Genomic DNA, 18,611 nt, shown 5'->3' on the forward strand with positions numbered 1-18,611 from the left:
CTTTCATCTGTCATGGGTATCATATCCTTCTTCACTAACTGAATCAGCATCATCTTTTCAAAATACTTAATACTAAATGGCAATATACAATCATCCATAGATGCAGTGAGTTCATATATTTCAAAGTTTCACTGGTATCCAAATGGATGTAGGACAATTTTGATGTTCAATTGAAGAACTTGTAAGAAAGGTTATATCGTAATAAGTCATATCTTTTTGAAAATTTTATTTTCCTATTTCTCCCTTCTTCCAATCCTTAGGCAGAGAACAAAAAGTTGAAGTAAACTAGTGATTTTTGTTTGTTTTAAATAACTTCCCCACACCCTGGGTAGTCTAAAAATCATTGTTGAGAATCTCTATTACAAGTAATTAATGAAGAATTTAAGGAGGGCAGTATACACATCAGTGGCTAGAAGTTATCAGTGTAGCAGTCAAGCTATGGAATGTTTGTTTAAACTGTCCTCATCATTTTTAGATGGTAGTTACCAGATCCCACTTGCACTGGGCTTTGTAATCTTGGGACCACACTCTGTTGTTGCAACCGGATATGAAAACCTCCAGGAACTTTGCACTTCTTCTTTCCAAATCAAGCCTAAATTCCACTGCCTGACTTTCAAGACCCTCCATAATTGGTTTTGCTTTGCTTATTTAACCACATTTTCTACTATTTCCCATTGTCAACTCTTAGCTCTGGTCAGGCTGTTAACTATCTCCAAACTTACTTTGGTAGGTTTTGATTCTCTTTATTCTTCTGTGTCTCAGCCTTCTCTCTGTCTCTGTCTCTGTCTGTCTCTCTCTCTCTCTCACACACACACACATGTATGCACATATGTACACATGTATGCACATATAAGCAAACATGCACATACACACACTTGCCCTTTCCCTGTGATCTCTCCACATCCTATGTCACTTTAAGGTTGAGTTTAAGTCCTTTATTGTCTAAAGTGTTCCCTTGATCCATTTGACTGTCCCCTTTTCTGAAATGCTGCAGTATTGATCAGCTTTATTAGCGTTTAATTAAATGCTAACTTTTGGTGTTCAGTTGTTTTCTCTCTTGGTCTTGTTTCCTGAACTAGATTGTGAGCTTCACAGGAACAAGCCCATGCAGTATCTCTTTGTCTTTCCCACAGTGTTGAGCTAAGGGGAAGTTCACTAAATATTCACCAATTTTTTTTTTTACCACCAAGTCAATCAGTAGACCATGGTTTCTTCTGAAAATGGATGTTGTGGAAGGCCTAAAAATTGAACTGTTCTGTATTATAAATCTTTTTTTTTTTTTTTTGCCACACCATGCGGCCTGTGGGATCTTAGTTCCCCAACCAGGGATCAAACCCGTGCCCTCGGCAGTGAAAGCGTGGAGTCCTAACCACTGGACTGCCAGGGAATTCCCTGTATTATAAATCTTTATATTACTTGTGAATGATATTTAAAGTTTGCTTCAACTTAAGATATGTACAATAGGAAGGTACGAAGTTACATGTGTAATTTATACTAAGCCCATGCCCCTCCACTTTCTCATCTCTCATCTTGTGGTTTTACTGCTTCTAGTTTTTTTGGTGTCATTGAGTTTAGCATCTTAGGTGAGAGCCAGGTGCTTAACGAGGATGATTGTAGGAAGAATCCCATTTTAAGGATCTTGACATGGAGCGTCAGAATCTTTTGATTATATCCAAACTTATTTAAACTAGATTTCTATTATCTAGAGAAGAAAAGGGGTATGCTATGAAATTGGGGATATTCTCGCACATAGTGAGCAGGAAGTTTTGTGCACAAGGATCTTTGAGTCCATCAAACTTGTTGGTGACTTGGGAAAAGGTGAAAATGCTTTGCATCTCTAGAGTTTATATCCTTAAGTCTGGTCCCACTGTGACTTGGAAGAGGCCGCTAAAATGCCACAGGTATAAAAGCTTATGATCACCCAAGAAGATGTGGAGAGATCTGGATTGAGCCTATCATTCAGCACAGATGAAGCCTGGGAAAGGGTAGTACATACAGGGTGCTGGGGGGAATTGGGGCAGGGCCGACTTGGGCTTCTTTAATTCGGGGGTGGGGTAAGGGGGCCATGAGAGACTATAAAATGTGGAAATGCTGGTGTACCTATTTTTGAGATGGGAGTGAAGAGAAGTAAAAAAATTGTGACAGAGGTGTCCTTTTTAAACTTGGTCCGTGAACATTCCCAGTCAGTCTTCTGGTGCAGGTGATCAGATACCCCGTTTTTACAAATCTGACTGGCTGCATTTTTCTCATACCTTTTGGGACATCATGAAGAGCCACTTCAGCCCTGTTAATGAATTTGAAGTTTTTCTTATAGGCAGTGGAAGCCACTGCTTAGTTTTTTTTTAATTAATTAATTAATTAATTAATTATTTTTGGCAGCGTTGTGTCTTTGTTGCTGCACGCGGGCTTTCTCTAGTTGTGGTACATGGGGGCTACTCTTCGTTGCAGTGCGTGGGCTTCTTATTGTGGTGGCTTCTCTTGTTGCGGAGCATGGGCTCTAGGCGCGCGGGCTTCAGTAGTTGTGGCACGTGGACTCAGTAGTTGTGGCTTGCGGGCTCTAGAGCACAGGCTCCATAGTTGTGGCACACGAGCTTAGTTGCTCCGCAGCATGTGGGATCTTCCCGGACCAGGGCTTGAGCCCGTGTCCCCTGCATTAGCAGGCGGATTCTTAACCACTGCGTCACCAGGGAAGTCCCTTTTTTTTTTTTTTAAATTGAAGTATACTTGATTTACAGTGTTGCATTGATTAGTTTTAAGTAGAGAAGTAAGTTGATCATATTTTCATTTTTGGTTAATTACTCCTATTGCAGGGTGAAGAACCACAAGGGGAGCTAGAATAAAGGTAGTAATGACCCATCAATTGAACACAGAGCTCCTATCACCTAAAAATACAATCTGTGGCCGTTAAGCTTTTCATGTAACCTTTGATTTTGTTTTCACCTGATGGTGTGTCTCTTCCTAAGAGTGAAACTTCTCATGACAGAGTAACAGTCTCTTCTAGAAGAGTATTGTGCAGTGTGGGAGTTAGAGATGGCAGGAGCTGTGTCCTGTAGCAAAATCTCCTGTGGGACTTCACAGCAACATCCCTGGCTTTTCCCCTTCACTTTGGGCCAGAAGGAAACAGTGTTATTGATGGGAATCTGCCATATTCTCAGGTGAGGGAACCATTGGACTAGAACGTATCTTTCTCTGATGATAATATTAAACAGGGGAATAAACAACCACAGAAATGAAACAGTTTTCTTGTGAGCTGATTCTTGTTTGTTACAGAAAGAAAAATGTTAACTGCCTGATCAGGTCTTGCTGATAAGCACATTTCAGCATATTTGTGTTCCCGAGCTAGGTGTGTTTTGTCGGAGTTTAGATTTTGCGTGCTGGAGGAAAGAAAGTTCCTTCAGTAGTTTATTTGCATAATAAAAACACCAATAAATGACATTTTTGACAATTATCACTTTCAGCCACTTGGGGAAAGTAAATTTTTTTTTTTCATGACCAAGGTTAAAAGACTATCTGATTACTGTTGGGTATTTCTCTTTGGTTTTAAATTCTCTTGTTTTCAGAACATGCTCAGAAAAAGGGTTAATCTTGAGACCACAGGTAAGAACAGGTCTAGGTATGTGATATGGTTTTGCAAGGTGCTACAAATGCTGCCTGAGTGTAATGTGACACCAGGTAGGCCCAAGTGGCCAATGATGGGAAGTGGAGAACAATGTGAAAGAACCGGCCTTTCAGGTCTGGGGAGTGAGTAATTGCAGCCTGTCCTCTGAGTACTGGAACTGTTCTGGGGTGTCAGCAAAAAGGCCAAGCATAGAGAAGTCAGCCTGTTCCCTTGATCATATTGACTTTGTGGGGTTTTTGTTGTTGTTGTTGTTGTTTCACTTTAGCATGGTTGAAGCTAAGGTGAGCTTATTCAGGTTTCCAAGGCCTGCTTTGGCTTTGCATATATCACCAGAATACAAAAAACATCAATTTGTGTTTCATTCACATGGAAATAAAAATATACTTTTGAAAAAGATCTAAGTACTTCACTTCCCCTGCCCTCCCCCTCAGTTTCAATGAAAGATGCCTAAAGCAGCAGAGCTACTTAAAAGATACAGATGGTTATATATATGGTACTTATATGATTCCAAGAACATATTTTTAAACTTTTTCTACATTTTCTTGAATTCCTTGAATATTTGAAATGAGTTAAAGGTGGTAGTATAGAAACATTTTCTTTTTGAATTAAGAGAACCCTGAATGCAGTAGGGAATGATTTGCTCCTCTGTGACATTTACTTGTATTTTTTCCTCTTCTATTTTGTGTATAGAGTACATGATTTAGAGAGTGCTATGCAGTGAGATTTATTTTACAATTAGTGTCTTTTTTTGTTTGTTTCCTTATTCAGTAGAAACTGAGGGTCTACCCTTGTTGGGGGAGGTTAAAGTCTGGTTACTTAACTGTAACTACATTTTGATGTGTTTATTATTTTTTTTTCTTATCTACAAGTTTTTAGTGTGATAGCAATAGTGTATTCAAAGAACTAGCAAGAAAAATGTCAATAAAATTTATTTTAAAGTATTTTAATGAGTTATTGTGGTAGCTTTATAAAAAGGCTTACTGATGTTTCCTTTTCACTTTTTTAGGCTGAGTGAAAGGTAAAGCAAGATAGTATGATATGATAGAACTTGGAAACGAACAACAATAGTAAAATTTTAAGATTTAAAGCAATAATAGAAAAATCTAGAAACTCCTCTTTTTCAGTTATTCCACATAAAAATGTGGAAAATGATTTACCAGGTAGCAAATGTGTGTAAGGGATTTCTTATTTGTCCAGATATTCTACTAATGAAAAATACTAATGAAGTTCTATTAATGTAGAGAATTGGGCTGGGAATTGGGGAAAAATAGAGAATTGTTGCTTTCTTTGTCATTAACTGTCTGTGTGACCTTGGACAAGTCAGACTGGGCTAGGCCCAAATTCTCGAACTGTTCAACAAATGCATCGTCCTAGGTAATCCTTACATCTTTTTTAGTTCTAAAAGTGTATGATTCCACACTTTTCAGATTGAGAATGGGCAGACCCTTGGAAGATTGTATAGAATTTATCTTGTTACCACTGATTTATTATTTTCATTTCTGCTGGGAGCTAATATAAAGCATTCTACCATACTAGAAAACAACTGGAAAGGCCTAACTATGGTCTGTTATGGAAGAATTCCATTCATTACAGTTTATGGATTTATTGCTTGCTTCTCATTTCTAACTTGAATAGCTTCTCTTCTCTCACGTTTCTTGCTCTATTTTCTTTAGTTTTTATTGTATTTCTTCTAGTTTCATGGTTTTTCCAATATACTTCCTGTTCTTACGATGGGTGTATCTGTATGCTGAAAAGGGTGGTTTATCAGGTTACCACTTCATATAAAAATACTTTCCGTTCAGATACTTGGCATCTGGGGTTACTACATAGTTCCAGTTCTTTAGATACTCCCCACCTTATAAATACACAAACACACACACACATACACACACACACAGTCTGAATACTTTATTAGAGATAGTCATTCAAATTAAAGGTAGTCATTCAACCACCCAATTGCTCTAAGTTGGTGTATTTTACCTTCTTTGGGCCAGAACTGTCTAATCTAAAAACTTGTTCCTCTTTTATTTGATTGGTTCCCTTTGTCAGTTTTCATATTGAGCGTAATGAGTTGGTAGCCTAATAACTTCCAAAGGTTGGCAGTGATTATTTAAAAGTATCATTATGAATTAATGGGTTTATAGACCCTTGTGTTTAAAGCCCTTTTGAAGGGAACTTAAATTTGCATTCAATTAGGGATTAGAAGGCAAGTGTGAAAAGTATTAAAAACTGATTTTGACTATCATATGTTTATAATACCTGAAATCTTTTATAATAAGTTATATAACAATTAACCATTGAGTTGGTTGTAGTAGCCAGTAATGTGGCTAAGGGTTTTGTATTTACAATCAGTAAATTCATTTTGTTTGGATTAGGGACATAATGGAACTCCGTGTTAAGGGAGCCTTGCCAGACAGGGTGTGGTCCTAACCTTGAAGCAACTGGATTTATCAAACAGGTGCCAAATTTTTAGGCACTGGAGTAGAATTATACTTTTGTTGATAATGGGGCTATAGTGTTCTTTGTTGGAGTCTAGCAAATAGCTGTGGTAAAGGAGACTCCTAGGGAGTATGGAAATGAGACTTAAGGAATAATTTGTTATCTGGCAAGCATGTGTTACATACCTCTTGCACTGTGCATAGATTATAATGAAGCTAATGTTTATTGAGTAAAATTTATATGCCAAGCATTCTGCACATACATTCGCATCTCATCTTCACAGAAACTCTAGATGTTGGTGTTGTTAGGCCCATTTTACAGAATGAGAAAACTGTGGCTTATACCTATTTTGCAGAAAGAAGAGACTGACACTAAGTAAGTAACTTGTCCAAAGTCACAGTGCAGAAGATTCAAACCCAAGTGGTCTGATTCCAGAGCCTGTGCTCCTAACCATTTTGCTTGAGCTACTACTTTACCTTAAATTTGAAGCTTAGTTTGGCAATAAGCGGTGAGGACCTCATTGATGAGACATTCCTTTGGCATGTCTCCTTGAAGAATAAGAATATGGTCCTTACCGAGTTGAAAGATATGACAGCCAGCTTGGGGAGTTTTTATTATTTGGTGGATTCCCAACTGGATGACTGCACAAAACTGTGAAGTAAGTTAACTGTCTGTGTCTTTGTGTTGAATTAATAGTTTTCACTTTTTACTTGTTATTTTATAAAGACTAAGTGACACTTTGAAAATGAAATATGTTTGGGAACTATTAATACAGCAAAGTGTTCCTGAATATAATACATATAGCTAATGGTTAGTAATTCAACCAATTTTTAAATTTCCTGAAGACCTTATAATTTTGTTAGAGTAGAAAAAAGGCCTCTACTTTACGCTGAGTACCCATGTTTTTTCCACACTAGAGCAGATTTGAGGAGTAAAATGATAAGTTTAGTTTTGGACATGTTGTAGACACGTTGACTGTGAGGAGCACTGACACGGACTTATCCAGTAGACAGTTTAGTGAGTGGATTTGGACATCGGGAGCTGAACTAGAGAAGGAAGTTTGTTTTTTCTAATTTGATATATGTATTTAATTAGAAACCTGTGTTCTAGGGAATTCCCTAGCATGGCAGTTCAGTGGTTAAGACTCCGTGCTTCCACTGCAGGGGACACGATTTCCATCCCTGGCCGGGGAACTAAGATCCCGCAAGCTGCACGGTGCGGCCTAAATAAATAAATAAGAAGAAAAAAACCTTAAAAAGAAAAAGAAACCTGTGTTCTGAACTATTACAGCATAAATGATTTGGGTAGATTTAGAGGCTGTGTATTGTAGTCATGGACAGAGTCCTGATTGAGGAGATGAAGATTCTAGTTATAATTCTGTTAATGCTTTCAGATTGTGAGACCCTGGACACAGAACTCAGTTTACTCATGAAAAATTGAATCATTGATCTAGGTGTCCAGTCTCATCTCTTGCTGAAAAAATTTTAATACACTGAGGCTGTGTTACTTAAGTACCTCTAATATGTATGGGTGGTACCTCTGGATCAGGAATTAGAAAAATTCTTCCCAAGAACCACCTTGGTGCCGTAGGCTGTATAACTACTCAGAGAAGAGGAAGAGCAGTGGGATAGAGTGAAAGAAGACAGAGGGTCAGAGGACTAATGAAGCCAATAAAATAATGGAGGAGCTTTCCTTTACTTACACATTTTCAGTTTATGAACTTCTATATAGAAATGAACAGAGTGAAGGTATCTCTTCCTATCCTAACAAAGGCTTAGTGATCATGGGCTGTCATTTCAGTTTCGGTTGATTACTGTTGGTTCCTAGTGTGTACTGTAAGATATAGGTATGTTGATTGCTTGTCCTTATTTTTGAGACTAAAAAAAAACATTTATTAAAGAACAGTAGCACTGTGGAAGTGCTAGTAAGAAAAGGTTTGTGACTGCAATGGAAAATAAAGTGAAACTTTACACAGATGTGTTCACACTGGTCATTGGGACAGTGTCACCTTTGTATTTATGAATAAATGGATTTTGGAATAGTCTTTTGGAATCTAACCTTTTACAGAGAAATTTTCCTATCAGGAAACATCCCTTGATTCTGGTTATACTTTCTTACTGTGGTTCCTTAAGTTTAGAATAATGATTTCCGTCTTATCAAAAGTACTACAGTAATTCTTTCAAAGAACATACATAGAGCGTAAATATCTGTGATAGATTTTCAAAACAATATCTGTCAATATTATCCTTGTTATTATTAGTATTATATTATTATCATTAATATAATCCTTTTTATTATTATTACCAAACCGCAGAGGTTTGGTAGGTACAGAAGAAACTTTAGACAATGGTTATTTACCCAGAGAAGTTTTGCTCTAATTATTTTGGTGCCTGGTACATAGCTTTGCAAATAATAGATACTGAAACATGTACTCAGTTGAATTAGGGGGACATAATTTTCAAGTGTGAGACAGTGTACAGTTAGTGCTAATTTGGTGGTAGGGGCAATAAGTACTGTATTTTTGAAGGCCCATATAGGTCAAGGCATAGAGGTTGGGAGGCTCTGTGAAAGAAATGGGACTTGAGCATTGAAAGATAGAGAAGATGGGAATGGGTACTGAGAAGTGGGAGGGGAATTCCAGGAATGGGGAATAGTAGAAGTTGAAAATGGAGGTAAGAATGAATGTAGTTTGTGTGGAGGACCTAAGAAGGAAAGCCTAGTACAGAAGAATTGGGTGAGAGTTTAAAGGAAAATATTGTATGTATGTTTTATGTTTCTATGTCTGTCTGATGAATTTTGGTCAAAGTATTTTCCCCCGCACCAGACATGGTACAGTACTCAAAAACTACCTAAATAGTAGTGCTAAAAATACTTTCCCAGTGTTGGAGTTGAAGTCTTTATTAAAAGAGATGGAGTGGGTGTGGGAAACTGCTGGGTTAGAATTTAGTGAGTAGAAATATTGAATTGAATTGAATTCTTAACTTTTTTTTTTGATTTCCTGTTAGGGAAACCACAGTCATCCATGATGACCCCCTAGAGTCTGCAATATATACGAAATTGGCTTTACTGAAATTAGGAAAATGAGTATGTGATTTAGCTAGCACATACTGGCTGGATTTAAGTTTTCAGGGAAACTGATTTCACGAGATCAGCTTCATTCCTGAACTTGTCTCTTTAAAATTAAAATTGTAAATGCTGTTTCAAAGAACTAGATGTTATTTAATGTGCTTATTTTTATGTCTTTGTCTTTTCATGTCATATTTATGGCCATAACCGTATGAAGCAATATTTAATAAAATTGTGATAAACTTTTAATTTCCCTTTACTTTTGTTAGTAGTGGTAACTTTAAAAAAATATATTGTTAAATATGCAGACATCTTTGGCAGGCACTCTTTAAAGTTTTTCTCCCTCTGCTGCGAAATTGTTTTCACTCTTAAGTTGCGTTTCTGTTTTTCTATTGTAAAGTGCACTTCTTTGCATGTTCTAATTTGCCATGACGTGGTCAAGTGCTGTTTCCTTCCTGTTGCTTGCAAGCCTGTGCTAGAGATAAGGATACATTTCAGTGCATTAAAAAAGAAGCCACCGAAGACAGGCTTAAGCATGGTAAAGCATTCTACTTATCAGAAACCTTTTTAAAGAACAGAAAGAGTGAGCTTTATTTCTGCTTATTTTTAAAAGCTCTTAAAATAGTACTATTAAACTTTAAATGTATTAGACAGATTTTAAATCCTTATATATATTAGGCCTAACAAGGATACTGTCTGAATGTTTCTATTAAGGCAAAAATATATGTTATGAAATTACTCATGGAGTAGGAATTCCTATGTGTGTGGTTTGCTAGGTTAGTAGAAAGAAGGAAATTGTTTATATATGCTTTATTGCAATTACAAAAACCTAGTTATGGCTGGGTAGATTTTTTTTTTTAATAAATAGTACTTTGTAGTTTAATGGGGGTTCGGGTGGGGGGAGAATGGCTTCAATTTTCAGTAATGAGAGGTGATCTTATCTTAGCAGGAATGAAATCTTAAAAGAAAATATATGTCTAGTTTTTTTTTAAAAAAACAACAACCCTGTATTCACTAGTCATGTTGGTTTTGTTTAAAAACATTAACAAAAAAATGCTTTGGAGACATTGCTGTCTGTATTAACTGTTATATTCAAAATAGTATGATTGCTTTCTCATAACTAACTTATGTTTTTCAGGTCAAGAAGTTCTAGAGAAGAAAAATTTCAGAAAAATTGCCTCAATTTAAGTAAAATCCCAGTGAACGAAGAAAATTTGAAGCACCTTCCTTAAAGAAAACCTGGTATACAGTAACTTCACACACTTAGCTTGGGTTATTTACACAAATTGGTCACTGGACTCTGCTGCCTGGTACTTGAACCTGTTTGGAATTTTTCTCATGTGGATCTAAGGGGAATGCTTTATTATGGCTGCTGTTGTCCAACAGAACGACCTAGTATTTGAATTTGCTAGTAACGTCATGGAGGATGAACAACAGGTATGAATGAGACTTAGAGAAAATCGGATTTTAATAAATTTATTATTTTACTTTTTCTATTTGTCTCAAAATTATTGCCTTTAAAAGACAGTAGGAGAAACTTTATTAATGTAAAAATTTAGATATTAAAAATGTGGAGGTAATGTGATTTTATGTGTTAAGTACTAGTTAATTCATTAAGAAAGAATCTTATCCTTAGCTTTGATGTGGTAACAAGGATATAATACTTTGGGGGTTAGCTTGTTTTTCTGTAAAATGAGACTTAACAGGAAATACCTTAAGTAATTATTTCAGAGTACTTTGAAAAGTTCTAGATGACATACTGACAAGACATGTAAATTTTTCTTAGGACTGGTGATTGTAATAGTTGCTTGCAATTACACAGTTTTAATATATGTGGTTAATTAAGATTTATAATCCTGGACTATTCCTTCAAGGGGATGGAAAGATGTTAGCAGTCTCATTATCAGACATCATTTCAGTCCAAAGCATGTGACTCTGAGGAAGTTACTTAACTTCTCTAGATCCTGATTTCATCATCTGCTGAATGAAGGGATTGAACTGAAGAATTTCTAAAGTGGCTTTCTTTTATTGAATTTATACAAGATGTGTAAATTACTATTTCTAGAGTGTAAGAAAGATCCAAGAGATAATGAGAAAAGAACTGAGTTAATTCTGGTCTCCTCCCTCCCCACTAGAGGTTCTTGGGACTTGATAATTTACTTCATTTTGAACAGGTTATTTGGGAATGTAAGACGTGATGTGAGAGAAATCATGTGTTAGAAAGATTCATTGTACTGGGAAAAATATTTTGAGGGCTAGTAGACTTAAAATAATGTCTAATAAAGTTGATTTGAATATTGAAGTAAGCCTAATCCTAAATATCTAACTTTAATAGGCCAATTACAATGTATCATGCTTTTATTCTAGGTGATTCTTACTTTTGGCAGGGTATTGTAATTTCTTAGTTCTTTGTATTGTACTGTTGAGTGAAGAGACAGAATAAAACATTTATAAATAAACCTACAAACGGTGAGAATTTCGATTAAGGTGCTGTAAAATCAAGGTGAGCTTTGGCTAGGGAGGAAAAAAGTGTGAGGGAGAAGATTGCATCCCAATTAAAAATAGTTTATGGATTTAATCTAGGGACAATAGAAAAGACATTTTAGAAGGAGAAAGTGTTTTGAATTTGTTTTAAAACAGTATGTTTCTGTATACGTTAAGGTTTGAAAACTGTGTGTTTACTGTGCAGCCCTCGAAGATGAAAGATGTGGTGAGGTTTGTTCTTGGGATGTGGCCACAGGGGACAGAGCTCTAAGCCGCTCACTGGTATATGCTTCCAGTGCACTGGCTTTGACACTCTTTAACCATAAGAAATACGTTTTACATCATGGTGCAGCATTCATACATGTATCTATATAGGCTTAGAATAAGTTTTCCAAGACAGTACCTACCCTTACCATCTGTGATGTACTTAGTTTAACTTGGAGAGGTTATTAATGACTTTGGATAGAGAGATGCATTAACATCACAATGCACGTATATATTTTTTCTTATTTATTTAGCTATCTATTTATTTATAAAAAGTTATTTATCTTTTATCTAACAAAATGAATATGTGTTAGTTTTTTCAGATATTATTATAAGGAGTTAACAAATGTGAAACATAGGGCAAATACTATCATCCCTATTTTACAATGAGGAAATTGAGAGAATAGATAGGTTGAGTGACTTACCCGAAGTCATACATACAGTTGGTAAATATTGGAGCTACAGCTTGAACCCAAGCAGTTTGACTCTCACTAATGATGTTGAATACTCTTGCCATGATGTATGCTGATTGTACTATATTATAATCAGTTGGCCAGGTTTAGGGTTTTTCCATCCGTGGCCATGAGCACAGCAAACTTAACTTGATGCTTGCAGGGGTAGATCCAGTAGTGTCAGATTTATTAGCATCTTATCTATTAAGTAGATGTAGCTCTACTTTGTTGTTTTTTGTTTCCTTAAATTTGTTTTTGGTATAAAAGTCATAGCATGCCAATTATAAAACAAGTCATCTAATAGAAAAAGAAAGTAAATCGTGAGAGTCTCTTTTCACTTACTGTCCCTAATCCTGTTCTCCCCAGAAGATACCAGTATTGACTATTAGATGTGTAATTTTTTGGACCAAGGCCTAAACAAAAGAACAATATACATACATACCAACCTATATACACAGGTTGTTTTTAAGATACAAATGAAAGAATGTAATATCTTTTTTGTGACTTATTTTCACTTAATGTATTATAAATATTTGTGTGTTTGTATGCCGGCTCTGCATCATTTATTTTTCTACATGGTGGATGGATTATAATTTATTTTACCAGTATTTGATCATGGGCAATTGGCTATTCCCACTAGTTTGCTAATATATTATAAATGAATATCCTTGTTTGGGAGGCAATAGACCTATAATGGTTAAGAGCTCAGATATTGGAGTCAGAGCACCTGGATTTGAATCTTTGCTCCACTACTTATTATCTCTGTGACCTTGGGCAAGTTACTTAACCTCCCTGTGTCTTAGTTTCCTTACCTGCAAAACAGGGATCATAATAACAGACTTGATATTGTAGTTAGGGTTGTGACAATTAAATGTGTTGATGTATATAAAGTTCTTAGAACTGTGCCTGGCACATAGTAATATTTACTGAGCACTGTCATTTTATTACTTCACGTGCACGCGCATGAAGTTTGTAGTGTATCTTTGTATACTTGTATGACTATTTCTGTAGTAAATTTTTAAAAGTAGAATTACTAAAAGTATATTCAAAAAACTATCAGTTTCTACTACCACTAACAGTATATTTCTCAAACCGTCACTAACAGAAATCCTTTTTTTGTTCAGTCTTTTGGGTGAAAAAAATTACATTAAAAAAAATTACATTTTACCATTTAATTTGCATTTTCTTGACTACTAGTATTGAGGTTGTGGGATTGTTCCATTAGCTTTATTTATTGTTGATTTGAATTTTCTTTGAATTAGTAATATCCTTTTGCCTGGTAGTTCTTTATATATTATAAATTTACATCAGTGTCATTGTCTTCTAATTCACTGTACAGTTAATGGTTAACTCTCTTTTTATGACATGTGATGCAGATATTTTGTCCCAATCTGGTACTGTCTTTTAACAATATATCTTGTGCCCTATAGAAATTTTAAATATTTATGTCATAAAATTTACCAGTTTTTTTTGGTGATTTTCGTTTAGGAAAGCTTTTCTTACCCCTAAAACTATTAAATATTCTCCTATATTTTCTTCTAGTATATTTTATAGGTTTAACTCCTTAGTCCATATGAAATCTACTTTTTTTAAAAAAAAAATTAATTTATTTTATTTATTTTTGGTTGTGTTGGGTCTTCGTTGCTGTGTGTGGGCTTTCTCTAGTTGCGGCGAGCGGGGGCTCCTCTTGGTTGTGGTGTGTGGGCTTCTCACTGTGGTGGCTTTTCTTGTTGCAGAGCACAGGCTCTAGGCTAGTGGGCTTCAGTAGTTGTGGCTCACGGGCTCTAGAGTGCGGGCTCTAGAGCGCAGGCTCAGTAGTTGTAGAGTATGGGCTTAGTTGCTCCGCAGCATGTAGGATCTTCCCGGACCAGGGCTCGAACCTGTGTCCCCTGCATTGGCAGGTGGATTCTTAACCACTGCACCACCAGGGAAGCCCTGAAATCTGCTTTTGTAGGATGTGAGGTATAGGGATCTGACGACTCTCCTCTCCCACAAATGGGGATATTGACTCTTCACCATTTATTGAGTGTTTTATGATTTCCACACTTAGACTGCTGCCTCTGTTGTATACTAAATAACCATATGTATAGACTTTAGTTTTGAACTTGCCCTAGTGTATTTTATTCCATTTACCTGTTTTGTATTGTGCCAATCTCACATTGCTTTCATTAGTATCACTTCATAGATTTGATATCTGATAAAGATATTCTTCCCCCCTCCAAAATTGGGATAGAGTTTTGAATGAATTTTAGAACTGACTTGTTAAGTTACATAACTCTGTTGGGATTTTGACTTTTCAAAGTTAAGAAGTATTTGTATCTTTAAAATAATTTGTTCTGTTTTATGATCCTATATTGGTTTAATTGGTTGGTCTTTATAAAATCACTGTTTGAAGGTATCAGGTTAGAATGTATTTCCTGTTTTTAGTTATGGTCTGTGGTTATTAATGTAGTCGTCTAAAGAAACTGACACCATTAATGTGTGGTTTCCACCACCTTGATCATTTTCCCTTATATCAATTCGTACTCTTTTCAGAATTGCTTGGAAGAACTTTAGGCAGGAATGAGGAAAGGGGTGTTGGAAAAGAAATATCAATATTGTTATTTCTGACAAGCCATTTAGAAGTCTGTTCTTGCTATCCATTCCAGACTGGGCCTATTTGTAGGTGAGAGCGAGGTACTTCTGTGGGAGAGCAACACTGTCGGTATTGAATTACAGTATACTTTTATTTGAAAGTGCCTTGGTTTGACCTTATTGAACAGGTATGTTTGCTTGGTGAATGTATGAGATAAAAAAAAAGCTGAAGGTTGTGGACCTAAGTATCTAAAGAGAAGGAAACTTGACTATATGCTCAAATATTCCAGAAGTTAATTGAGTGAAAAACAGCTGTTTAACGCTTTTTATAATTTTGGTATATCATTACACTATATGTTTTTTCAGTTGTTGGTTCTAAAAGTAGAACTTAGCAAATCATAGTTATTTGTGCTTAACGGACTTAGCTCACTAGGGAGAACCTTGGTGACATGCTAGGGAAAGTAAAAAATATATTTTTATAGAATCCCGTTCCAATGTAGGGAGGTGGTCTTATGACTTTCGTTCTTAGGGTGTAAATTGGCTCACTCTGCTGATTCCTAGAAGCTAAAGTGTGAACTGCTGTCTTTTCACCAAGCTGCCCGTTAATTCTCATTCAGTGTTTGGCAATCACTACCCAGTGTAACAGAGGTCAGCACAGAGTGCTGTGGATACAGAGAAAGGAGCCTTTGACGGCACTGCAACTTTGGGAAAGCTTCACCATGGAAATTACATTTGAACTGGACCTTGAAGGAAGATCCAGTTTATCTGACAGATGAAGAAGAGGAAGTGTTTCAGAACAGTGGACTGTACCAGAAGTTTTGATGTATTTCTCCTGACTGTATAATCAAACTAAACACCTTAACTTACGGTTAGAAGCTTTTCATAGTGTGACTGTTTCATGCTCTTTTCTTTCTTGTACTACATTAGTTTTGCCAGCCTACTGTATGATTTTCCCAAATGCTTTTCTGCTTCCCCACTGTTTGATCTTCCACATTCATACCTGTTACCTGTTTAAGTTCTAATCATCTTTCAAGATTTTAGGACAAAACCTACTTATTCCAGGAACTTATCCTAAAATCATCCCTTCAGGAATTAACAACTTTATCCTGTTATTCCTACATGACTTAATGTCATTATATACATTTGCCCGTTAAATTTTTATATATACATTATTAATTTCCCAGATAAATGCTGAACTACTTGAAGAAAGGGTTGCCTCCCCCCCTTAATATTCCCCATGCCTTTAACATAATTTATCATATATTTATTGGTTGAATCCTCTTAAAGTTTCTTCTTCCTTCTCTTAATCTTGTTGGTAAAATGGTGTGGGATCTATATCTGTTCAGTTATGGCCCTTATTACATCAGAAGGCCTTTCTTTTGGTTTGTTTGTTTTGCTTTTGTTTTGTTAACATCTTTATTGGAGTATAATTGCTTTACAAAGGTGTGTTAGTTTCTGCTTTATAACAAAGTGAAACAGCTATACATATACATATATCCCCATATCTCTTCCCTCTTGCGTCTCCCTCCCTCCCACCCTCCCTATCCCACCCCTCCAGGTGGTCACAAAGCACTGAGCTGATCTCCCTGTGCTATGCGGCTGCTTCTCACTAGCTATCGATTTTACATTTGGTAGTGTGTATATGTACATGCCACTCTCTCACTTTGTCCCAGTTTACCCTTCCCCCTCCCCGTGTCCTCAAGTCCATTCTCTAGTAGGTCTGCGTCTTTATTCCTGTCTTGCCCCTAGGTTCTTCATGACCACTTTTTTTTTTTTTTTCCCATATAGGTCCATCCACCTCACTAAAAATAACTCAGTTTGTTCCCTTTTATGGCTGAGTAGTATTCCATTGTATATATGTGCCACATCTTTATCCATTCATCTGTCGACAGACACTTAGGTTGCTTCCATGTCCTGGCTGTTGTAAATAGAGCTGCAGTGAACATTGTGGTACATGACTCTTTTTGAATTATGGTTTTCTCAGGGTATATGCCCAGTAGTGGGATTGCTGGGTCATATGGTAGTTCTATTTTTAGTTTTTTAAGGAACCTCCATACTGTTCTCCATAGTGGCTGTATCAATTTACATTCCCACCAACAGTGTAAGAGGGTTCCCTTTTCTCCACACGCTCTCCAGCATTTATTGTTTGTAGATTTTTTGATGATGCCCATTCTGACTGGTGTGAGGTGATACCACATTGTAGTTTTGATTTGCATTTCTCTAATGATTAATGACGTTGAGCATTCTTTCATGTGTTTGTTGGCAATCTGTATATCTTCTTTGGTGAAATGTCTATTTAGGTCTTCTGCCCATTTTTGGATTGGGTTGTTTGGTTTTTTTGATATTGAGTTGCATGAGCTGCTTGTAAATTTTAGAGATTAATCCTTTGTCAGTTGCTTCATTTGCCAATATTTTCTCCCATTCCATCAGAAGGCCTTTGAATGAGAGGTGATATCCTGCCCCACAACTCTCTTGACTACAGTACTTTTTTTTTCTGGGACCTGTGTGTCCACATTCTCACTTAGTGCATGGGCAGTATGGCATGTCACTGCAATTCCAAGACCAGAAACAAATATTCTTGAAACTGTATTTAGAACTATTGTGTTAAATGTGTCTAGTGAAAACTACCTCAAATAACTTAAGATTTGTTATTGAAATTATCAGTAAGTAAATATCCATTTAGAGTTTTCATGTTTCTTGGGAGACTCGTTCAAGTTGTAGAGAGGAAGTTTTTGACATGGTTGTATCTTGAGAACGAGGTTGTATTTTGTAGACTGAGAAAAATATAGATCACATCAACCTGCCATTTTTTAGCTGAAATGGTAAAATTCTGTTAGGCCAGGGAGTTAGTGTACCTTAGAGTAGAAGGAATGTGTTGACAGTATTCTGTGTGTAACAGCACCAGTGTTGTGGAGACAGGAAGTTGGAATGATGCTACTAACCTGTGCGTGGACATGGTAGAGCCTCTGTTATTTACATACAGTTCCAGATTATATTGACCAGTCTATCTGTTCCTGTTGTCCTCATTCTGAATCTTGCCAGGTCAGATTTATCAGACCCATTAAAAGTTTGACCATCTGTGAAACTAACATACAGAGATTGCTTGTTTCTTTTCTGTACATTTGGAAAAGCCTTCATCAAAGGAGTTATGCTATAGAGCTCCCATTACAAGCCTTATTATGTTTGGGAAAAGTCTGACTTTGCATAAGGCCTAAGGCCCTCTTCAGGTTATATGAAGGGCCAACCCTGCCTGTGGCCTAGAGTTTGGCCTGGCTTATCTCCCTGCCAACTCGGCAGCAAGGAAGCTGATGGTTGTTAAGAAAGAAGAGTTGGTGAGGGGAGCAGGAACTTACTATCACTCTCTTTTGCAGAGTCTTCCTCTAAGTGTCCCCCAGCCATCACACAGAGGCTCCATGACAACGTCTTAAAAATGAATATGGATGAGATCATTGCATAGGGTAGGACATGGACTGGTCTGGCACCAGAAACAGTCAGTGCTGAATTTTAGTAACTGACGTTTACTTAGCATTTTGTTCTGCGTACTTTGTGCTTTACAGGGATTGTCCTAGTTAATTCTTACAACAACCTGATGAAATAGGTATTCTAATTCTCAATTTACAGAAGAGTAAAGTGAGGTTCCGAGAAGGGGAGCAACTTGCCTGTAAATGCTAAAGCTGGGAATTGCAACCAGCTTGTGCCTTAAACAACTATAT

The 18,611-nt window shown here is 36.5% G+C and overlaps 1 protein-coding gene across 6 annotated transcripts in view; it reads left to right on the plus strand.

Moving 5' to 3' along the window:
• ELF1 (E74 like ETS transcription factor 1) overlaps nucleotides 1-18,611 on the plus strand; it is a 104,550-nt gene that overhangs the window by 41,411 nt on the left and 44,528 nt on the right. For 3 of the 6 annotated variants that reach the window (XM_060128668.1, XM_060128667.1, XM_060128672.1), the window contains exon 2: nucleotides 10,263-10,561. In XM_060128668.1, coding sequence (XP_059984651.1) covers nucleotides 10,490-10,561 — 72 coding nt within the window. In that variant the 5' untranslated portion in view covers nucleotides 10,263-10,489. Of the gene's footprint in view, nucleotides 1-6,341; nucleotides 6,434-9,459; nucleotides 9,708-10,262; nucleotides 10,562-18,611 lie in introns of those variants that run through there. The other 3 variants (XM_060128669.1, XM_060128670.1, XM_060128671.1) reach the window with 3 other exon arrangements.

This window comes from Lagenorhynchus albirostris, chromosome 18 (assembly GCF_949774975.1).
Source record: "Lagenorhynchus albirostris chromosome 18, mLagAlb1.1, whole genome shotgun sequence".
In the NCBI taxonomy this organism is placed as follows: Eukaryota; Metazoa; Chordata; class Mammalia; order Artiodactyla; family Delphinidae; genus Lagenorhynchus; species Lagenorhynchus albirostris.